The sequence below is a fragment of the Condylura cristata genome, unplaced genomic scaffold (assembly GCF_000260355.1).
Source record: "Condylura cristata isolate star-nosed mole 26May11 unplaced genomic scaffold, ConCri1.0 scaffold00023, whole genome shotgun sequence".
NCBI lineage: Eukaryota > Metazoa > Chordata > Mammalia > Eulipotyphla > Talpidae > Condylura > Condylura cristata.
This window is the reverse complement of record NW_004567124.1, coordinates 24,985,101-25,002,021: the sequence shown is the minus strand read 5'-3', so window position 1 is coordinate 25,002,021 and position 16,921 is coordinate 24,985,101. Positions and strand designations below refer to the sequence as shown.

The 16,921-nt window shown below is 48.4% G+C and overlaps 1 protein-coding gene across 1 annotated transcript in view; it reads right to left on the bottom strand.

Moving 5' to 3' along the window:
• Nucleotides 1-12,048: 12,048 nt before the first annotated feature.
• The window catches only part of PLA2G4D (phospholipase A2, group IVD (cytosolic)), a 24,458-nt gene continuing 19,585 nt past the window's right edge, over nucleotides 12,049-16,921 (bottom strand). Inside the window, exons 14-20 of the mRNA XM_004687556.1 lie at nucleotides 16,361-16,478; nucleotides 15,933-16,070; nucleotides 15,627-15,734; nucleotides 15,321-15,515; nucleotides 14,914-15,080; nucleotides 13,611-13,797; nucleotides 12,049-12,275 (exon numbers count right to left, since the gene is read on the bottom strand). Of these exons, the coding sequence (XP_004687613.1) occupies nucleotides 12,049-12,275; nucleotides 13,611-13,797; nucleotides 14,914-15,080; nucleotides 15,321-15,515; nucleotides 15,627-15,734; nucleotides 15,933-16,070; nucleotides 16,361-16,478 (1,140 nt within the window). The remainder of the gene's footprint in view (nucleotides 12,276-13,610; nucleotides 13,798-14,913; nucleotides 15,081-15,320; nucleotides 15,516-15,626; nucleotides 15,735-15,932; nucleotides 16,071-16,360; nucleotides 16,479-16,921) is intronic.

Here is a 16,921-nt window from a genome sequence, read left to right as displayed (position 1 = left end):
GCGGTGAGAGGATTCACCAGAGTGGGGAGCAGAACAGGCAGATCTACTGAAATACACTGCTGAGGGGAGCAGTGGGCAGGACAGGAGAAGTCTGTGCGCCACGTGGGTCAGCTCCCTGGTCAGGAATCGAACTAGTGCTGCAGTGGCTTCGGAGAGCTTCATAATGTGGTGCTTTAACCCATTGCGCCACCAAGGAGGGTCCCATCTCCCCAGGATTTTAATGGCCAGGACCCACCCCTTTGGACTAAGTTAGCCTGGGGGGTTTATGATTAGAAATCATTTCTTCTGACAGAAGAAATCCAAAAGGGAATAAATATTTCTCAAGGAGACTGGTTGGAGGTTCAAAGCCATTAGACAATTTAAAAATATATAATCTCAAATTAAGGGAGATTACATGTTGTTCCCTTGGGGGCTAATCATCACCCCTGGCATAGACAAAGATTATGAAAGACACCAGTGCCAGGCTGTAAAAACTTCCCGGCCCTTCCCAGATGAGATGGACTGGGTGCTGACACTTTCCCCGGGGACCATGCTCCTCCGCTTCCTGCTGCAGCCTGGGCCCTGCCTCCGCCCAGTTGCTCAATGGATCCATTAGTCAGGACTCTTTCGGTTGTAGGTATCAGAAGCAAGCTGAGCACACAGAGCAATTTGTTGCCTCATCTTGCTGGGAAGGATGCCAGATTAGCTCATGAGATTGAGAAATAAATATCCTGCAAAGTCGAGGAACGAGAGCCCGGCCTCAAAGCAGCTAGGACCTGCTGTCTTGGTTCATGCCTTGGCTCTGCTTCTCTGCCTGTAATTCTCATTTCCTCCAAATGGAGACCGCTCCCCTCTATCTGCGGGGATGGGGCTACTGGCAGGCCCCACTAGCAACCCCTACCTCGAGCGGGCAGTTTGTTCAGCAGGCACCTTTATCCTCGGGAAAGACTTTGATCAGTTCACCTACCTTCTTCGCGTCTGCCCTCTGGGTCAGTCCCCAGTGTCCCAGAGATGACAAATCAGGACAGGCCAGCCTCTCACCCACCCGAGGCTATGGGCAGGGGTTGTAAACAAAGAAGAACCCCAAGAAATGTTGCTGATGGGTGTAAATTGAAAGTTACTACAGCCCACTATACAGAGGCTGATACCCCCAGGTTTTAAAAAACCAAACGTAACATACGGAAAAGTGTATGAATGACTTTAAGTGTGCAATTTGATGAATTTTCCCCATTGAACTAACTTATGCTACTGATGGAGGATAAAAGTTGAAAAGGAGGCATCATAGGACCAGAAGCTGCCTCACCTAAGGCCAGAAGCTGGAGCTACAAGGTAAGGATAATCAACAGTCACTAACCAAGCTTTATAGAAAAGTAAAGAATCCCAGGTACAGACTGGGGGTGGGATATGGAAATTGAGGGCCATTGCCAAAGAATCACCAGTCCTTCCCCATTGATGTAGTAGTCAAAGCAAAGAGAGAGAAAATTCCTAGATGCCCACCCAAGAAATAATTAATTTAACAGCAGTTCACAATCCCACAAAGGAATGAGCCCCTCCAGAGAAAAGAAGACTGTATCTGGGCGGTTTCTGCACTGGCCAGGGGCAAGAGCCTCCTGCCCGACTGTGCCCAGGCCCAGTGGTTCCCTTCACTGAACTTCACAGCTCTCCTCCCCTGGCTGCCCCCTGTGACCTTGCAGGCTTCTCTTTTAGCAAACCCTTCCCTTTGGGGGCAGGACTTTCTGCCCGCTTGTCTCTGGGCAAGTGCCCTGTATTCTTTTCTTTCTTTTGTAACAAGTCTGCCCTTCTGGCTATAGCTAACATTTCTGTTTCGTGGAGGAACTCGCCTGGGAATCTCACTAGTGCTGCTGGTTAAACCCTTCCCGGAGTGAACCCACGGACCCCACTCTCCGAACCCAACACTTCCAAAATGACTTCAGAACCATCGCCCAGATTAAGAGACTGTACCTCACCGGCCTCTTAAAATCCTGCTTCTTCTTCTTCCAGTTCTTCCTGTCTTGATCCCCTGAGGTGTACTGATTCTGATTTCTTGTACCAGCATTCATTTGAGCAGTTTGGAACTTTATATCGATCTAAAGTGAATGGAGTTGCTCCGTGTTTTTCTTTCACACCTGGTTTTGAAAAAGTCTTACAGGCTACAGCGTCCTACGGACAGTGCCAGGTAGAGGACACATCACTCTCTGTGGGCTCTCACCCCCCACACACAACTGCAAGACCGCTCAGGCTCGGGAACAACAAGAGTGGGGCTTATGTAACAAACAGGGGAAACAGACTTCTCAAGGCCAAAGCGGCCGACTGACTCACCCCAGGTGGTGCCCACGATGTCCAGATGTCCCACACAATGTTCCTCATCCAAGATGGTTCTGTCCTGCCAATGAGGGCCTGGAGCGTGTGGCAGAGTGGCAAGCAGAGGGCCCAGCTTAAACAGGCGGTGCACCTGAGTTAGGTAGCTGCCATGATGCCACAGCAGGCCCACACAGCCTGAAGGTCAGGATGGACAGACCAGAGGCTGAACCAGACCAGCTCTGGGGGCAGCAGCCCCAGGAGATGGTGACGGATGTCAGGAGCAGTTAACAGCTCTCAGAGGTGACCTGGCCCCAGAGTGCTGGCTAGCACTGGCCAGTAGTGACGGTCACCGCTGTCACTAGGAGGCAGCAGTCCGAAACATGGTGTTAACCACTGTTGGTGAGCTGTTGGCTCACACCACCCATAAAGAGGCATCAGATGTAATGCCTTTGGGGCTCAGACATGGAGTCAGAAGTGTTGGGCTCCCAGTCTGTACATAGCTCTCTGGCCTCTCTCCTCAGAGGCCCCGAACAGAAGGATTCCTTTCCTTAGAGGGCAGGAACAGCGTCCGTTCAAGAGTCTGAGCACCCAAGGGTCCCGAGCTGGCACCTGCTCTGCCTTGTATCTGCTTTCAGGTTCTGACGCCCCCTCTCTCCCTACTTACAAGTCTGATTGGACCCTTTTCACTCCTGTGGCTCGCTGGACCTCTTACCAATCAGCTCATAGCTCACACCTGATCATTCCATTCCACCATACAGGCACGGAATCCACGGGCCTCTCTACTGCCCACAGCTGCAGGATCCTCAGAGCTGGAGCTGGCCCTGGGGCCCCATGCCCCTCACTGGAGCCCCGAACGAGGGGCCCCATGCCTTGGGGCAGCATGGTAGGGGTGTCACTGCCACCTGCCCTCACTGCCTGCCTCTGCCTGCAGCCTGAGCCTCAGGAGGACGTCCTGTGGAGGAGTAGGGGTGGGGTGGTGTGGGGGAGGGGAATAGGAGCAATGCCCACCTCCCACCACCTCTGTCATTTGCACTGCCCACAGCAGCTTCTGGGGTTGGATGCTGGAGCCCCCAGGGCAGGGTGTCAGGTTTCAGTATCTTACAGACAACAGATTGCTTACAAGTCTATCCATCTTGTCCTGGGTAGAGACAGTGTTCATTTTCCAGTGTTGCTCAATATCCCCCTGCATGAATACACCAAGATTTATCTGTCCATTTTACTACTGCTAGACACCCTAGTCATGCAGAGCATGGCAGGCAGTTCAGGGGGAGGCTAACGCTAGGCCTTCATGTCTTTGAATTTGGCTCTGAATTATGTCCTTCTTTGAACATGCATGGAAAATCTTGTTACCAATTCATATTTAAGGTTGCTACATGAATTTAAAAGCATATTTTGTGGGAAGTTTCCAGAGGATCGAGAATGCTCTGTCACCCACCCCCACCCATGTCTTTCCTGCCCTCCCCCATCTTGACACCGGTCATTTGACAACAGCGTCCTCTAGTGGTGATTTTATGAACTGCAACCATGGTTTGGTTTATTGCTGACTTCTCCAAACCAGGCATATTATAGCAAATGTCACAATCTCTGGCTAATTTGTATGTGAACCAAATTATGCAAATAAAAATTCTCCATCTCCATTTCACAATCAGAACACAGGTACCTCACTAAGGTAACCATAAAAAATTTTAATTACCATGATTTATCAAGTAATCTACCCTGTATTAGATATGCCAGCTTCTTCCCATAGAGTTTTCTGTGTAATCCTTATAGGACTGCTGTGACATGGTTATTGTTGTCTTCACTTAGAAGTGAGTTAAGGGCCCTCCCTGGGGGTGCGACAGGTTAAAGCACTGAACTACAATTGAGCCACAGCCACTTCAATGTGAGTTTGAACCCTGGCCCTGGAAGTGACCCACATGGTGCAGCAGACCTCTCCTGACCCACCTGCTGTTCCCCTCAGCAGTGTACTTTGTTGGTCTGCCTGTTCTGCTCCCCACTCTGTCTCTGGTGAAGTCTTAAGCCACCCCTGAGTCTCTGGTCTGTACCCCAGTTCTGTAGGGCTAAATACATAAATCTTAAAGGAAAAGAAGTTAAGGATGGTCAGTCTTCTGGGGATACAGGACTTAAACCCCCATCTCTGTTGCCTTCTCTAACTAGGGTGTGGGCTGCTCATGCCCACTCCAGGTTATCCCAGAAGACCAGACCCCTCCCCGAGGAGCTGGAGTTGGAAAAGAACTAGAACTTCCTCCTAGGGCTTATGCTGGGAGACAAATGCTTCTAGCTCCTCTTTCCACATCTCCATGAGGAAGGGACACTTATTCCCACTTTGGCTGGTCCTTTCACAGGGGAACATATTTTTCTGATTAAAAAACTCAAGACATTGATTGGGTCATGCTAGATGAGTGTGTGGGCCATTATACCTACAGGTGAAGAGCCCTAAGGTGTTTACCTCTCTCAGCCCCTCTCTAGGAAGAACCAGGTTAGCTTGCTCCTGTTCAAGCCAGGTGTTAGGGTCACCAAACTGTCTCTGTTTGTCCACTTTTGCCTTGAAAGCCCCACAGCCCTGGCACTCCCTTGGTCGCTCAACCCTGGGCAGCTCAGGCCCAAATCACACCACGGATTTAGCTGTTCTAGAGATCCTGTAAGGGAATGAGAAATTCTTTAGGGCCTGGCTTATGACACATTGCCAGTCCAGTCCACCACAGATCTGCACCGCAAGCAACGATGTGGGCAGCTTGTTCTGCCTCTAGAGATGGGCTGTAGCAGCACATGGGGCGGCCCGGTGGGTGGGTTCTGCACGTGGCTCAGGTTCAGACCCTGGTTCCACCTCTCACTGACTCTGTGACCTTGGACAAATTACTTCATCGAATGGGTACTCTATTAATGAGGGTTCTCCAGAGAATCAGGACCTACAAGATCTATCTACCTACCTACTTACCTATCTATCATCTGTTGAAGGAGAGATTTACTTTTAAGAAATTGGCCCGCAAGATTTTGGACACTGGGTGAGTTCAAAATCTGTAGGGCTGGAGACCCAGGGGAGAGTTGCCATATAAATCCACATGCAGCCTACTGACAGAACTCCCTGTGTGGAAGAGGCCAGTCTGTGTTCTATGGAGGTGTCAGCTAACTGGATGAGGCTCACACAATTTAAGGAGAGTAATTGGCTTTGCTCAAAGTCCCTAATTGAAGGTTAATCTCATTCAAAAAACATCTTCACAGAAATATCCAGAAGAGTCTGACCAAATAGTCGGGTCTGTTGGCCCAGTCAAGAGGAATCAACAATTACAGATATATCAGTTTGAGTAAAAATCCTTTTATTCCTAATTTATTGAATTTTTCATAACTTCTGAATTTGTGTTGAAATTCATCAAGAAGTTATATTTATGTTATGCTCATTTGTTCTATGCATTTTTAAATAAAATGTATAAACTCTCTAAAACCTTCTTGCACTGTTGATAAGGAAAAAGGAGTGTCTCTCATTTTACCCACCACCTCCCTGGTGGAGTACCAACGCAGTTCCTAGAAATGGTGACGAACAGGACAGCCTGTTGAGTCTCCTGTCACTTGTTGGGAAAGGGCCCACTAGCTGCAGGAAGTCTTGTGCAATCCCCGTGGGAGCCCGTGGGTGGGACCTGACAATTGCTGGAGTCACGGTCCTCACCTAGATCAGGTGGGGCTGATCAGGTGGCCTGGTAGTCAGGAGGCCTGGGGTAGAGCAGCCAGTCAGGGGTGGAGTGAGAAAGACAAACACACAGAAGGGCACACTCTCATCCCAAATGTGACCTTGAACCTCAGCGTGGCCCACTTTATGGCTATCTGGAACTCTCTAGCTTTATTGAAAGTTCCCCAAATGGGACAGGTGTTTTGTTTTCTGCTTGTGCACCTTCTCACTCTTTGGAGCACAGGTGATTGGTTCAACCAAGTTGCAAGTTTGAGGGATACAGTCGACCAGATTCTACCCCCAAGTTCTGAGCCCATTTGCAAGGGAGCCTACCAAATCTTGCAGCCTGAGGTCACAGTTCCCCACAAGGCTGCTCTCAGACACCTGGGCAACTCCTATGGTCCCCAGGACCACCCTTACTTCAGATCAGCTGGCTACAAATTTGCAAGTCTTTCCAAGTACCCCCAATTAGATAACCTGCTAGGATGACCCACAGGACTCAAGACAGCCCACTATTCATTACAGTTTCTTTCTCTTTGTAATTGTATCCTTTCGATATTGTGCTACAATTGGTTTATCACACTGTATATGACTTAGGGCTATAGGTTCAGATGTATGTTGCCCTATCACACCCTCGACCGAAGCAGCCATAATCCTCCATCATAGCCCATCTGGTCTCCCTCACCACTTTGGCCCCCACCCTCCCGCACCCTCCCTATCTGGTTGTCTCAATTATGCCATCAGATTTCAAAGGTGTGTTTGCTTTAGTTTCACCTGATCTTTTGTTTAGTTTCTTTATAATCCACATGTAAGTTCACTTATCCAATATTTTTCTTTCTACTTAATTTGTTTAGCATAATCCTATCAGTTGTATTCATATGATTGCAAGAGCAAGCCTTAATTTTTTAATAGCTGAGTAGTATTCCATTGTGTGTGTAGGTATATATCTCTATCTATCTATCTATCTATCTATCTATCTATCTCCTACCTACCTACCTACCTATCTTATCTTTCTAATCTACCTTGTCATTGGGCACAATAGCCATAACTTGGCTATTGTAAAGTGCAGCAATGAACACAAAAGGACACCTATCCCTTCTAATTCATGTTTTTGTGTTCTTCAGATAGCTATATTTTGAGAAGCTTCCATCCTCTTTTCCACAGGGCCTGGGTCAGTCTACATTTCCACCAATAGTATAAGAGAGCTAGCTCCTTTTTCTCCACCCCCAGGAACTATAGGTCTTTTTTTTTTTTTAAGATTTATTTATGCTTACAGAACTGGGGTACAGGCCAGAGATAGAGGGGTGGTGAGAGGATTCACCAGAGACAGAGTAGGGAACAGAACAGATGGATCTACTGAAATACACTGCTGAGGGGAGCAGCGGGTGAGACAGGAGAGGTCTTCTGTGCCATGTGGGTCACCTCCCCCACATGGGCTTTTTTAATAGTGAAAGGATATAAATTGAACTTAGCCAAAGGGAGAGATGTGCAGAGCAGAGTCCAGGAGGACTCTAAGTGTAGAGTTTTCAGTTGTCAGCTCCCTGTGGAGTCACTGATGTCCTACCTGCCTCTGCCCACCATTTGTGAGGATGCCCACAGAGTACTCTCCGTGGGTCTGGGTGGGTCACTTGCAACTTTGGTGTCCAGAGTTTTTTTTTATTTATATAGAACTGGGGTACAAGCCAAAGGTGCAGCAGTGGTGAGAGGATTCACCAGAGACAGAGTGGGGAGCAGAACAGGCAGATTGACAAGCACACTGCTGAGGGGAGCAGCGGGTGGGTCAGGAGAGGTCTGCTGCACCAGGTGGTCACCTCTGGGGCAGGGATCAAACTCACACTGAGGTGGCTTTAGCTTTTTAGTGCTGTGCTTTAACCTGCCGGCCACCAGGGAGGGCCTGGTGTCCAGAGTTTTTAACTGAAATATGACCATACACTGCTCATGTGGCTGACCCTCTGGTAGATCAGGCTTATCCCCTTAGTCCCAGATATCCACAAGCCAGAACTTGTCCAGACCCCATCATGAATCACACTATTAGGTTGTCCAGCTGTCAAGCTGTCCATCAAACAAAAACTTGCTGCCATCAGGCAAGACAATCCAGAGACCCAGAGATAAACTTTCAGTAGCCCAGGGCAATGGCTGGACCTCTGTTTATCTCAGTTCTTCATGATATAATACAGTATGTGACAAATTAAATATCCAAAGATGCAGGACATACAAAGTGCCTATTGATTTTTAAAGCCTTCAGCATCAGTCCTGGTTTTGCCACTTTTGAGTTTACTCACCGATGTTTCAACCCTTGTTGCTGCCCACCAGCCAAAGATTACCAGAACACCACTGTAATTCAATACATTTGAGTTCACTGGTGCCTGTTCCAACAAGGAGACCACAAACCTGGGGAACCAGGGAGTATCTCAGTGAGTGGGTGGTGGGAGGGGCTTAGGAGGCCACTCACAGAATGTTCAAGGAAGTGAAATGTTGTTCTGGATTGGGTGCTATCAGGGGGTGAGGACAATTAGGTGACTGGGTATCTGAATAACCTTTATCTAAGGTGGGGAATAAGCCAGGGCTAAGAAAGCAATACTCTCTCACACTAAACAAGAAAGGGCAAAGTGCATTCATTTGGTGGTTTCATTTGTTTTCTTGCATGCCCAGATGGGATGACGAGTGGCCCGTTTGTCTCGTTCCAGAAAGGTTGCACAGTGATGCTGTCATCTGATAGATGACTAGCAGTAAACTCAATCCTGTAGAGGGCCCCCGATTTTTCTTTCAACCTCACAAACTTTTTGTGTCAGTTGATGCTGAGAGGGATACACTTTTTATATCTGGTCTTCAATCCAGATCATTAAGTCTCCCTAGAATGATAGGGGCTGGGGTGCGGGGCAGGGATGGGATAAGACACTGAGCACAATAGCAGGAAGTCTGCACACACACTTTTTAAGCCTGTCTGCTCTGAGTTAATTTTCCAGCCCAAGGACACAGCTGGGGGTGTGTGGGGAGCCACCCTGTCTGAAGATCAGCCTCAGCACACCAGGAGGCGGTGAGGCCAGGCGCCCAGGAGGCTGGTAAGGAGCTCGGATTGGGCATCACAATCTCCAGGCAGCAGTGAAGGCTGCTCAGTGCTTAACTGTGTTTAACTCACTATAAAAAGGCAGCTGGAAAAGAAACGTTAAGGTGGTTTCTTTAGGAGGTTAACCTCTGTCTTCCAGATTGCCAGCTCTGATTAAAATGCACCTTAAAAATGCAATTCCTGGCCCTCCCTGGTGGCGCAGCGGGTTAAAGCACAGCACTGAGAAGCTAAAGTCACTTCCGCATGAGTTCGATTCCTGCCTGCCCCGGAGGTGACCACATGGTGTGGCAGACCTCTCCTGACCCACCTGCTGCTCCCCTCAGCAGTGCACTTCATTGATCTGCCTGTTCTGCTCCCCACTCTGTCTCTGGTGAAGCCTCTCGCTGCCCCTGAGCCTCTGGCCTGTACCCCAGTTCTGTATGAATAAATAAATAAATCTTTTTAAAAAAATGCAATTCCTGTCTACTTTATTGGTATTTGGTGGCGACAGGTGGGCCAAACTCTGGTCTTCCAGTTACAATATCTGATACAGGTCCCTCTAGAATTTTGTCTCATTGCTTTCAATGAAGTTTGTAACTTCCTCCCACCTGATTGTAGCTGTGGTGGAACAGGACAAAATTGGCTGGCAAGTAATTGCTACCACCAATTCTCCACTTTCCTAGTGCTTAATTTAACCCTTTTAATTTTGTTTCCAGGTCAGTTACCAGGTCCTGCCTCTTACTGGAAATGTTAGCAGTGGATTTTGTACTCTAAGGGGATGTCATAAAAAGCAAAGATGCTATCAAGAAAAGCAGCAACATGAGATTATGGGATTGCTGCTGATGAAAAATGCTACATTGTAACGACTACAGTTTGGCTATGCAAAAGAACCACCCTATTATTTGGGCTCTATCTTTGATGGAAACATTGTCACATGGCACATGACTATAGTGTAATAAATTGCATTAATAGAATAAAGGACAAAGATGACTCAGTGACTTCAATAAACACAGCTAAAGCATTTGACAACATTCAATACCTTTCATAACAAAATACTCAGCAAACAAGGAATAGAAGGGGACTTGCTCAACCCGCTAAAGAGCAGCTAAGAAAAATCACAGCTAACGTCATACTTACTGTTAAAAGAATGAATGCTTTCCAAGAAGGCACAAGATGCTTTCACCACTTCTATTCACAATTACAATGGACATTCTAGAGACAGAGTAGAACAAAGAGGAATAAAAAGCATTCAGATCACAAAGAAAGAAAAATAAAACATCTGTATTTGCAGATAACATAATCTGGCATGTAGAAAATTCTAAAGAGTCAGAAAAGAAGATGAGGGGGGTGGGATGAGGAGAAGGAAAGAAAATAGTGAGAGTGAATTAAAAAGTTTAGCAAGTTACAGGATGAAAGATCAGTATATAAAAATCAATTGTATTTCTCTACAATAGCAATGACAATCCAAAAAAATAAAATTAAGAGAAATTTACATTTATAATGACATGAAAGAGAATAAAATGCTTAGGAACAGATTTCACCAAATAAGTGTTACTCTGTATGCTAAAAACTACAAAATATTTTAAAAGAGATTAATAAGACTTAAATAGATGAAAGATATCACATGTCAATGAATTAGAAGACTTATAATTATTAAGATGACAATACTACAAATACATCTATAGATTCAATTCAACCCCCATTAGAATCCCAGCTATCTTCTTTGATAAGCTAATATGGAAATTGATAAGCTAATATGAAATTCAAGGGACCCAGAATAGTTAATACAATGCTGAAGAAGAATAAAGAAGCTAAAGGACTAACACATACCGATTTCAGAACTTACTACAAAGCTATAGTAATCAAAACAGTGTGTTCAGCATAGGGATAAACAAATAGATAAGGGAAGTAGAATCATAATTCAAAAATAAGCCCTCACCTTTATGCTTAATTTTGAACAAGAGTATCAAGATAACTCAATAGGGAAAGAACAGTCTTTTCAACAAATGATGCTGTAATAGCTAGAGAGCTCCACACAAAAGAACTGAGCTGACTCCCTTTTGCACACCACATACAAATTACCTCAAAATGGATCAAGTACTTAGGTCTAAGAGCTAAAACCTAGATGTGTAATTAGATTTAAGTGTAACTCTTCGTGAACTTAGATGGGACAACAGTTTCTTAAATATGACACCAAAAGCACAAGCAACAAAAGAAATTATCTTCAAAATTAAAAGCTCATGTGTTTCAGAGGATGTCACCAAGAAAGTAAAAAGACAACTCACAGAATGCAAGAAAATTTTGCAAGCTATACATCAGATCAGGGACTTGTAGAAAATATGTAGAATACATAAAGAACTCATATCTCAACAGTAAAAAAGACAGACAATCCAATTTTTAAATGGGCAAAAGATCTGAATAGACACTTTTCAAAAGAAGATACACAAAAGGCCAGGAAAAGATTCTTACTGATTAGTAATTGAGGAAATGCATATTGGATTACCACTTCACACCCACTAGAATAGTTCTAATATAAAAGACAGACAGTAAAAAATGTAAGTGGATATATATACACACACACACACACACACACACAATATGGATGACATCACACTAAAGTCATTTAAAAACAGTACAGGAGGGAAAGAAGATTCAGGATATACTGTAATGTGCAATGCTTGGAGCTACCTCTCAGACAGGTCACCCCCTTACCCTGCTCTGAAACAGAGGTGATATCCTCTGAAACAGCTTGTACCCCAAATCCTTTCTAGACAGGCATGAAAACAATTACATGCGAATGTGTGGTTAGATGAGCTGTTCTCACACTGTCTGGTGAGTTTATTTTCAGGTCCTCTCAAGTCAAGTATGAGGATGAGGGGGAGCTCTGACTGCCATGCAACCCCTTTAGCTAGTGACATGGGGCAGAGGGGCACCCAGCCTGGCAGAGCCTGGAAACTGCAGCCAAGAAGGCTGTGACTGCTCACTACCCATTTGGGTTGAGTCCCCAACCCCAGGTGGGTCGGAGAGTGGCCCTTGGGTTCCTAGAGCCCAAGCAACCTCAAGTCCGTGTCCCTGGAGGCCTGGCACCGTGGGCCCGGCGCTTCAGAGCAGCTCTCAAGGCCTGCAGGATGGCATCTGCGCTGCTGCGCACATTGTAGTCACTGAGCCCCAGCAGGCGGTCGAAGTCTTCCTCCTTGTAGGTCATGTTGAACAGGGAATAGGGCGAAGTGGCCGACGTGAGATCCACCTGGCCGGCCTGGAGCTCCTCAGGGCTGCGCCGGACACCTGCCGGGGGAAGAAGGGGTAGGAGTGGGCCCCAGCAGCTGCCACAGCTGGGCCCAGGGAGGGTTGCTCCCCACCCAGTGGGCACCTTGCTTTCCTCCTGGTCCTCTGTGTCCTTTCGCAGAAAAATAAATGTAGCTAGTCGGACACTGTTTTGAGATAAAGAGTGTTTGCCAATTTCCTCATTTCCTTAAGCTATTCAGCCCCCCTGGTAGCATTCTGCATGCTTGAGGGGTAAAGTAGAACAAAGATGGGCCCTCCTGGTGGTGCAACCAGTTAAAGCGAAGTATAGTGATGCTCGCCACAGCTGCTTTAGCTCAAGTTCTTTCTCCAGAGGGGAGGTGATCCACATGCCTTGCCCGCTGCACCCCTCAGCAGTATATTTCAGTACATCTGCCTGTTCTGCTTCCCACTTTGTCTCTGGTGGATTGCCTACTGCTCCCCACACCTCTGGCCTACACCCCAGCTCTTGTACGGGTAAATAAATCTTTAAAAAAGAAAAAAAAAAGCATGATGAAAGAAGAGTCTGAAAACCAACAGAGGTTTTGCTTTGCAAGAGCCAGTGTTTGTTAAGGAGAACTACAAGATGGGAGCTGAGCCTGTGAAGAACAAAGCTGGCAACCCCTCAAGGGGAAGATGTTGCACCTCCAAATCCCAAACAACACTTAAACCAATGTTACTTCAATTAAAAAAAAGAAGAAGAGAGCTGGAAGGTTTAGAATTATACAGGAACTGGAAAGCCAGGAATAAAACAAAAAGGCAGAGATTAGTTTTTCCTGCCAAAAGGAAATAAAAGTCTGACAAGTTGGCAGGAAGTGAAGATTGGAAGGCATGCTTTGGGGACCCTGGAATAGAGGCCTGGCTTCCTGAGAAAGGGTCTTAGTCGTGACTGGAGTAGGATGAGAGAGGTCAGATTAACCCCAGGAGGTCTCAATGGAGTCTAAGCGTAGGTTGGGGCCTCTCTTTCCTGGCATTCAGCCTGGAGAGTTCTGAGGAAGTCCTCGGTGGCCGGGTGCCTGAGCAGAGGTGAAGTGGCTGCAGACAGTGACAGTGCAGGCTGGCACCGGCTGGGTCATCCCCACACACCACTCTCAGGGCAGAAGAGCAGGGGAGCACAGGGAGAAGGAGGCCAGGGAGCCTGGGATCGTGACAAAGAGGAGAGAGAGCATCGACTGGGCAGAGGCCTCTGGGGGACTTGGCTGCTGCTGTGTCCTGACACGGGATGGGAGGAGCCTTAGTACTCCTCCCCACTACTGGCCTCAGGGATGCTGGGGACTGTCAACAGCAAAGCCCCTGAGGACCCGGCTGCCAGGCTGTCAGGCTGGAGAGTTGCCTTACCGGGGTCTGAGTGGGCCCTAAAGGAGGAGTTGACCAGGGGGAAGTGCAGCAGGAGAGGGGCCTCGGGGCAGGAGGGGTCTGTGAAGAGGTGGCACTCCCTGGGCTCTTGTTGGTCCTGAGGGCTGGGCTCCACTCGGGGGAAGGCCAGCCCTTGTGCCCGGCAGTACTGCTCAGACTGCTGCAGAGCCTGGTGGGAAAAAAGAGAGTCAGCTACTTCCCTGTCAACCCAGCCAAAGCCAGAACCGCTCCAGGCCAAAGTGGCTGCTCAGTGGCCAGACGGCTGGCTTGGCTCTGTTCTGGTCAAGGCCCAGTTAAGGTACACAGTGTCATGGAGGGAGCAAGGGATCCCTGTGGTCTAAAATGTTGCTGGGTTAACCTGTACCCCCATGTTTACTGATGCTTTATTTACAATAGGAAAGACATGGAAACAGCCCAAATGCCCAAAAGTGGATGACTGAATTAAAAAGATGTGGTACATATATACAATGGAATATTACTCAGCAACCAAAAATAAATAAATACATAAACAAACACATGCCTTTTGCAGCAACATGGATGGGGCTGGAAAAGATCAAGCTTAGTGAAATAAGCCAGAAAGAAGAGGAAAAATACCGGATGGTTTCACTCATAGCAGGAGTATAACAGACCAGGTGAGAACATAATAATAATAATGATGAACAGCTATATACCACAGACATTTTATGGGGATGGAGTGAGGAATGGGATCAAAAACAGTGGGTGGAGGGAAGTGCACTGGACTATGGTGATGGCACACGGGTGATTTGGTGATGGGAAGCCCACGGGGATCACAACTGAGATGGAAAAAGGCACAAAATGATGTAAAAATAAACGATTATATTGTTTTAAAAAATATTGCTGGGTTAAAATCTTCAGTTGAGGTACAGGCCCATTACCCTGCTGCCATTTTGGATTGCTGTGGATGGCTTAAGTCCCAGAGCCTTGAGAGCCTCAGTAGGAGACCTGCTTCTGTGTCACTGCCCTACAGAAGCAGGGGAACAGGATATGAATGAGAACCAGGTGGCGTCTGCTCCTAGCTCTGGTTAGCTATTACCCTCAGGGTAGATGTGGCAAGTTTCTTCCATGTCCACCTGTTCTGGGAGCCCAGGACCTCCATCTCCCTAGCACCTCCATACCCCTTCCCAACCGGGCCCCTGGCAGGCCCCTGTGGGTCAGAGCCTGTCACCCTTTTCCCTCTGGGGACCTGAGAGTTCTGGGCCAGTAGCCCAGCCGCCTACTGTTCACCTCTGGAGTTTGGCCTGGTTGGGCAGAGGGCTCGAGGTACCTCAAAGGGCGAGGACAGGGAGTAGTCGAAGGACAGTATGAGATCCAGTCTGCGTCCTGGCCGGAACATGGAGGGGCAGCTGGTGTTGATGAAGTAGCAGGCATCCACCAGACAGAGCTGGCACTCTTGAGGGGTCAGCTGGCCAGGGCTGGAGTCCAACTGAGAGTCTAGTGAGAGGGCAGCTGCAGATCAGCCATTCATCCTTCATCCTACTTGATTCCACATCCCCTTCTAACTTCTGGGGTCCTTCCTTGAATGCTTACGCCATCCTGATCCTTGCCAAGACTCCCCACCCAGACCCCAGAAAAGGACACTGTGAACCTCAGGTCTCTACTTAGCCTAGCTATGGTCCAACTCCCCCAGAAACCCAGCCTCGTTACTTGGGGACTCTGGGAAGTGGCCCTTACCTGCCCAGGTGCTGAAGCCTTTCTGACCACAATAGTCCTGGTGCAACTGGAGGCCCCGAAGAAAGTTGGAGCTGTGCTGATGGAGCGGCCTGCCCGTCAGAAAACCCTTAAATGCCTTAGCCAGTGCTGTTCCGGGCTGCAGCCAGGAGGCCTTCAACCATGAGGAGGTCCCCGACGAGGAGGTAGGAGGCTCCTCTGTACCCAGAAATCAGACATCTGCCAGTGAGGGACCAGGGCTCCCATTTGGCCACTTGCCCTCCCCTCCAGGCACCGAAAGGGAACCTTCCTCTCCAGCTTCTTGCCTACCCAGGTTCTTGATCTTGGTCTTGATGTGCTGCTTCCAGGCTTCCCCAGAGCTGGTGAGGTCATACCAGGCATCCAACAAGTTCAGGGAGAAAATGTTGCTCCAAATAGCTGAAGGCCAAATCTCAACTCAGCCTCAGACCTCAGCACCTGCCCCCCACTGCCTCGCTGGTGGCCCCCACCTGGGATACCAGTGGCCTTTCCCCACAGCCACACCTGCCCCTGTCAGGGGCTCTGCCAGATCTGATGATGGGAGTCACATCCGTCAGACCCAGGACTGGCCACAGCCTGCAAAGAGACACCTCTCACCTTTCAGAAAGCAGATCCGGGACTCCGGGAGTCTCTTCATCAGCTGCCCCATGAAAAACTCAGAGCCAAAGAGCTCAGGAGGGACAAAGGCTCCATACTTCAGGAACCCCACCTCATAGGGGGAGAATTCAACCCATTCTACAGGGAGGGAGAAGAGAACAAGGTGGGGTGAGCCGCAGCTGTGAGAAGTCCAAAGACACCTCCCATGGCTGCCTGTCTTGACCTGACCACCACCATCCAGCCCTTCCCCCCGACCCCCAACCTCAGGCCCATGGGCACCAGCTCCAGAAGCTGTTGGAATCACTGAGAAGGCTGAGCAATGTGCACAGGAGTTTCTTATATGATTTGGGGGGACCCTCTGGCTATAGAGGAGGCACCTGGGATGGGTGTGTGGTGGAAGGTGGAGTAAACAGGACTGAGAACTGTACCCTTGAAGTCGAGGGTCTCCATATTGTTCTCTTTGACGTTGAGGCTTAAGTATAGGGGCAGAGGGTTCTGGCCGCGCTCCAGTGCAGCTCTCTGTCCTGACAGCTTCTGATCCATCACCTGGGGTGGGAGGCGATGCGTGGCTAAGAGAGCTTGGAAGCACCCTGGGGCAGCAACTCCATTAGACAGGGTGGGTGGCGGCCCAGGCTGGCGGTGAGCACAAAGCTCTGGCATTGGGGCTTGGGTGGCATGGGTTGGTGTGTTTTCGGGTACCACTCCTGCACCCCCATGGTCTGAACAGCCCCATCTGCAGGAGTCCCATGTGTAGCTATGCAGGTTGTCTCCAGGGGGTGCCATTCACAAGGAAACAATGTCAACAGTCACCCCCCAGGCCTGCATCCCAGGGGACTAGCGGCCTCATCTTCATGGGTTGAAGGGTAGAATTGGGTGGGCACTGATATACAGTCATGTGTGCACATATGGTTGCCCAGAAAGGACACAGGTGCCCCTTGCCTAGTTCATGGTGAGCTCTGCCAGCAGGTGGGCTGTCCCTTTAAGATTCA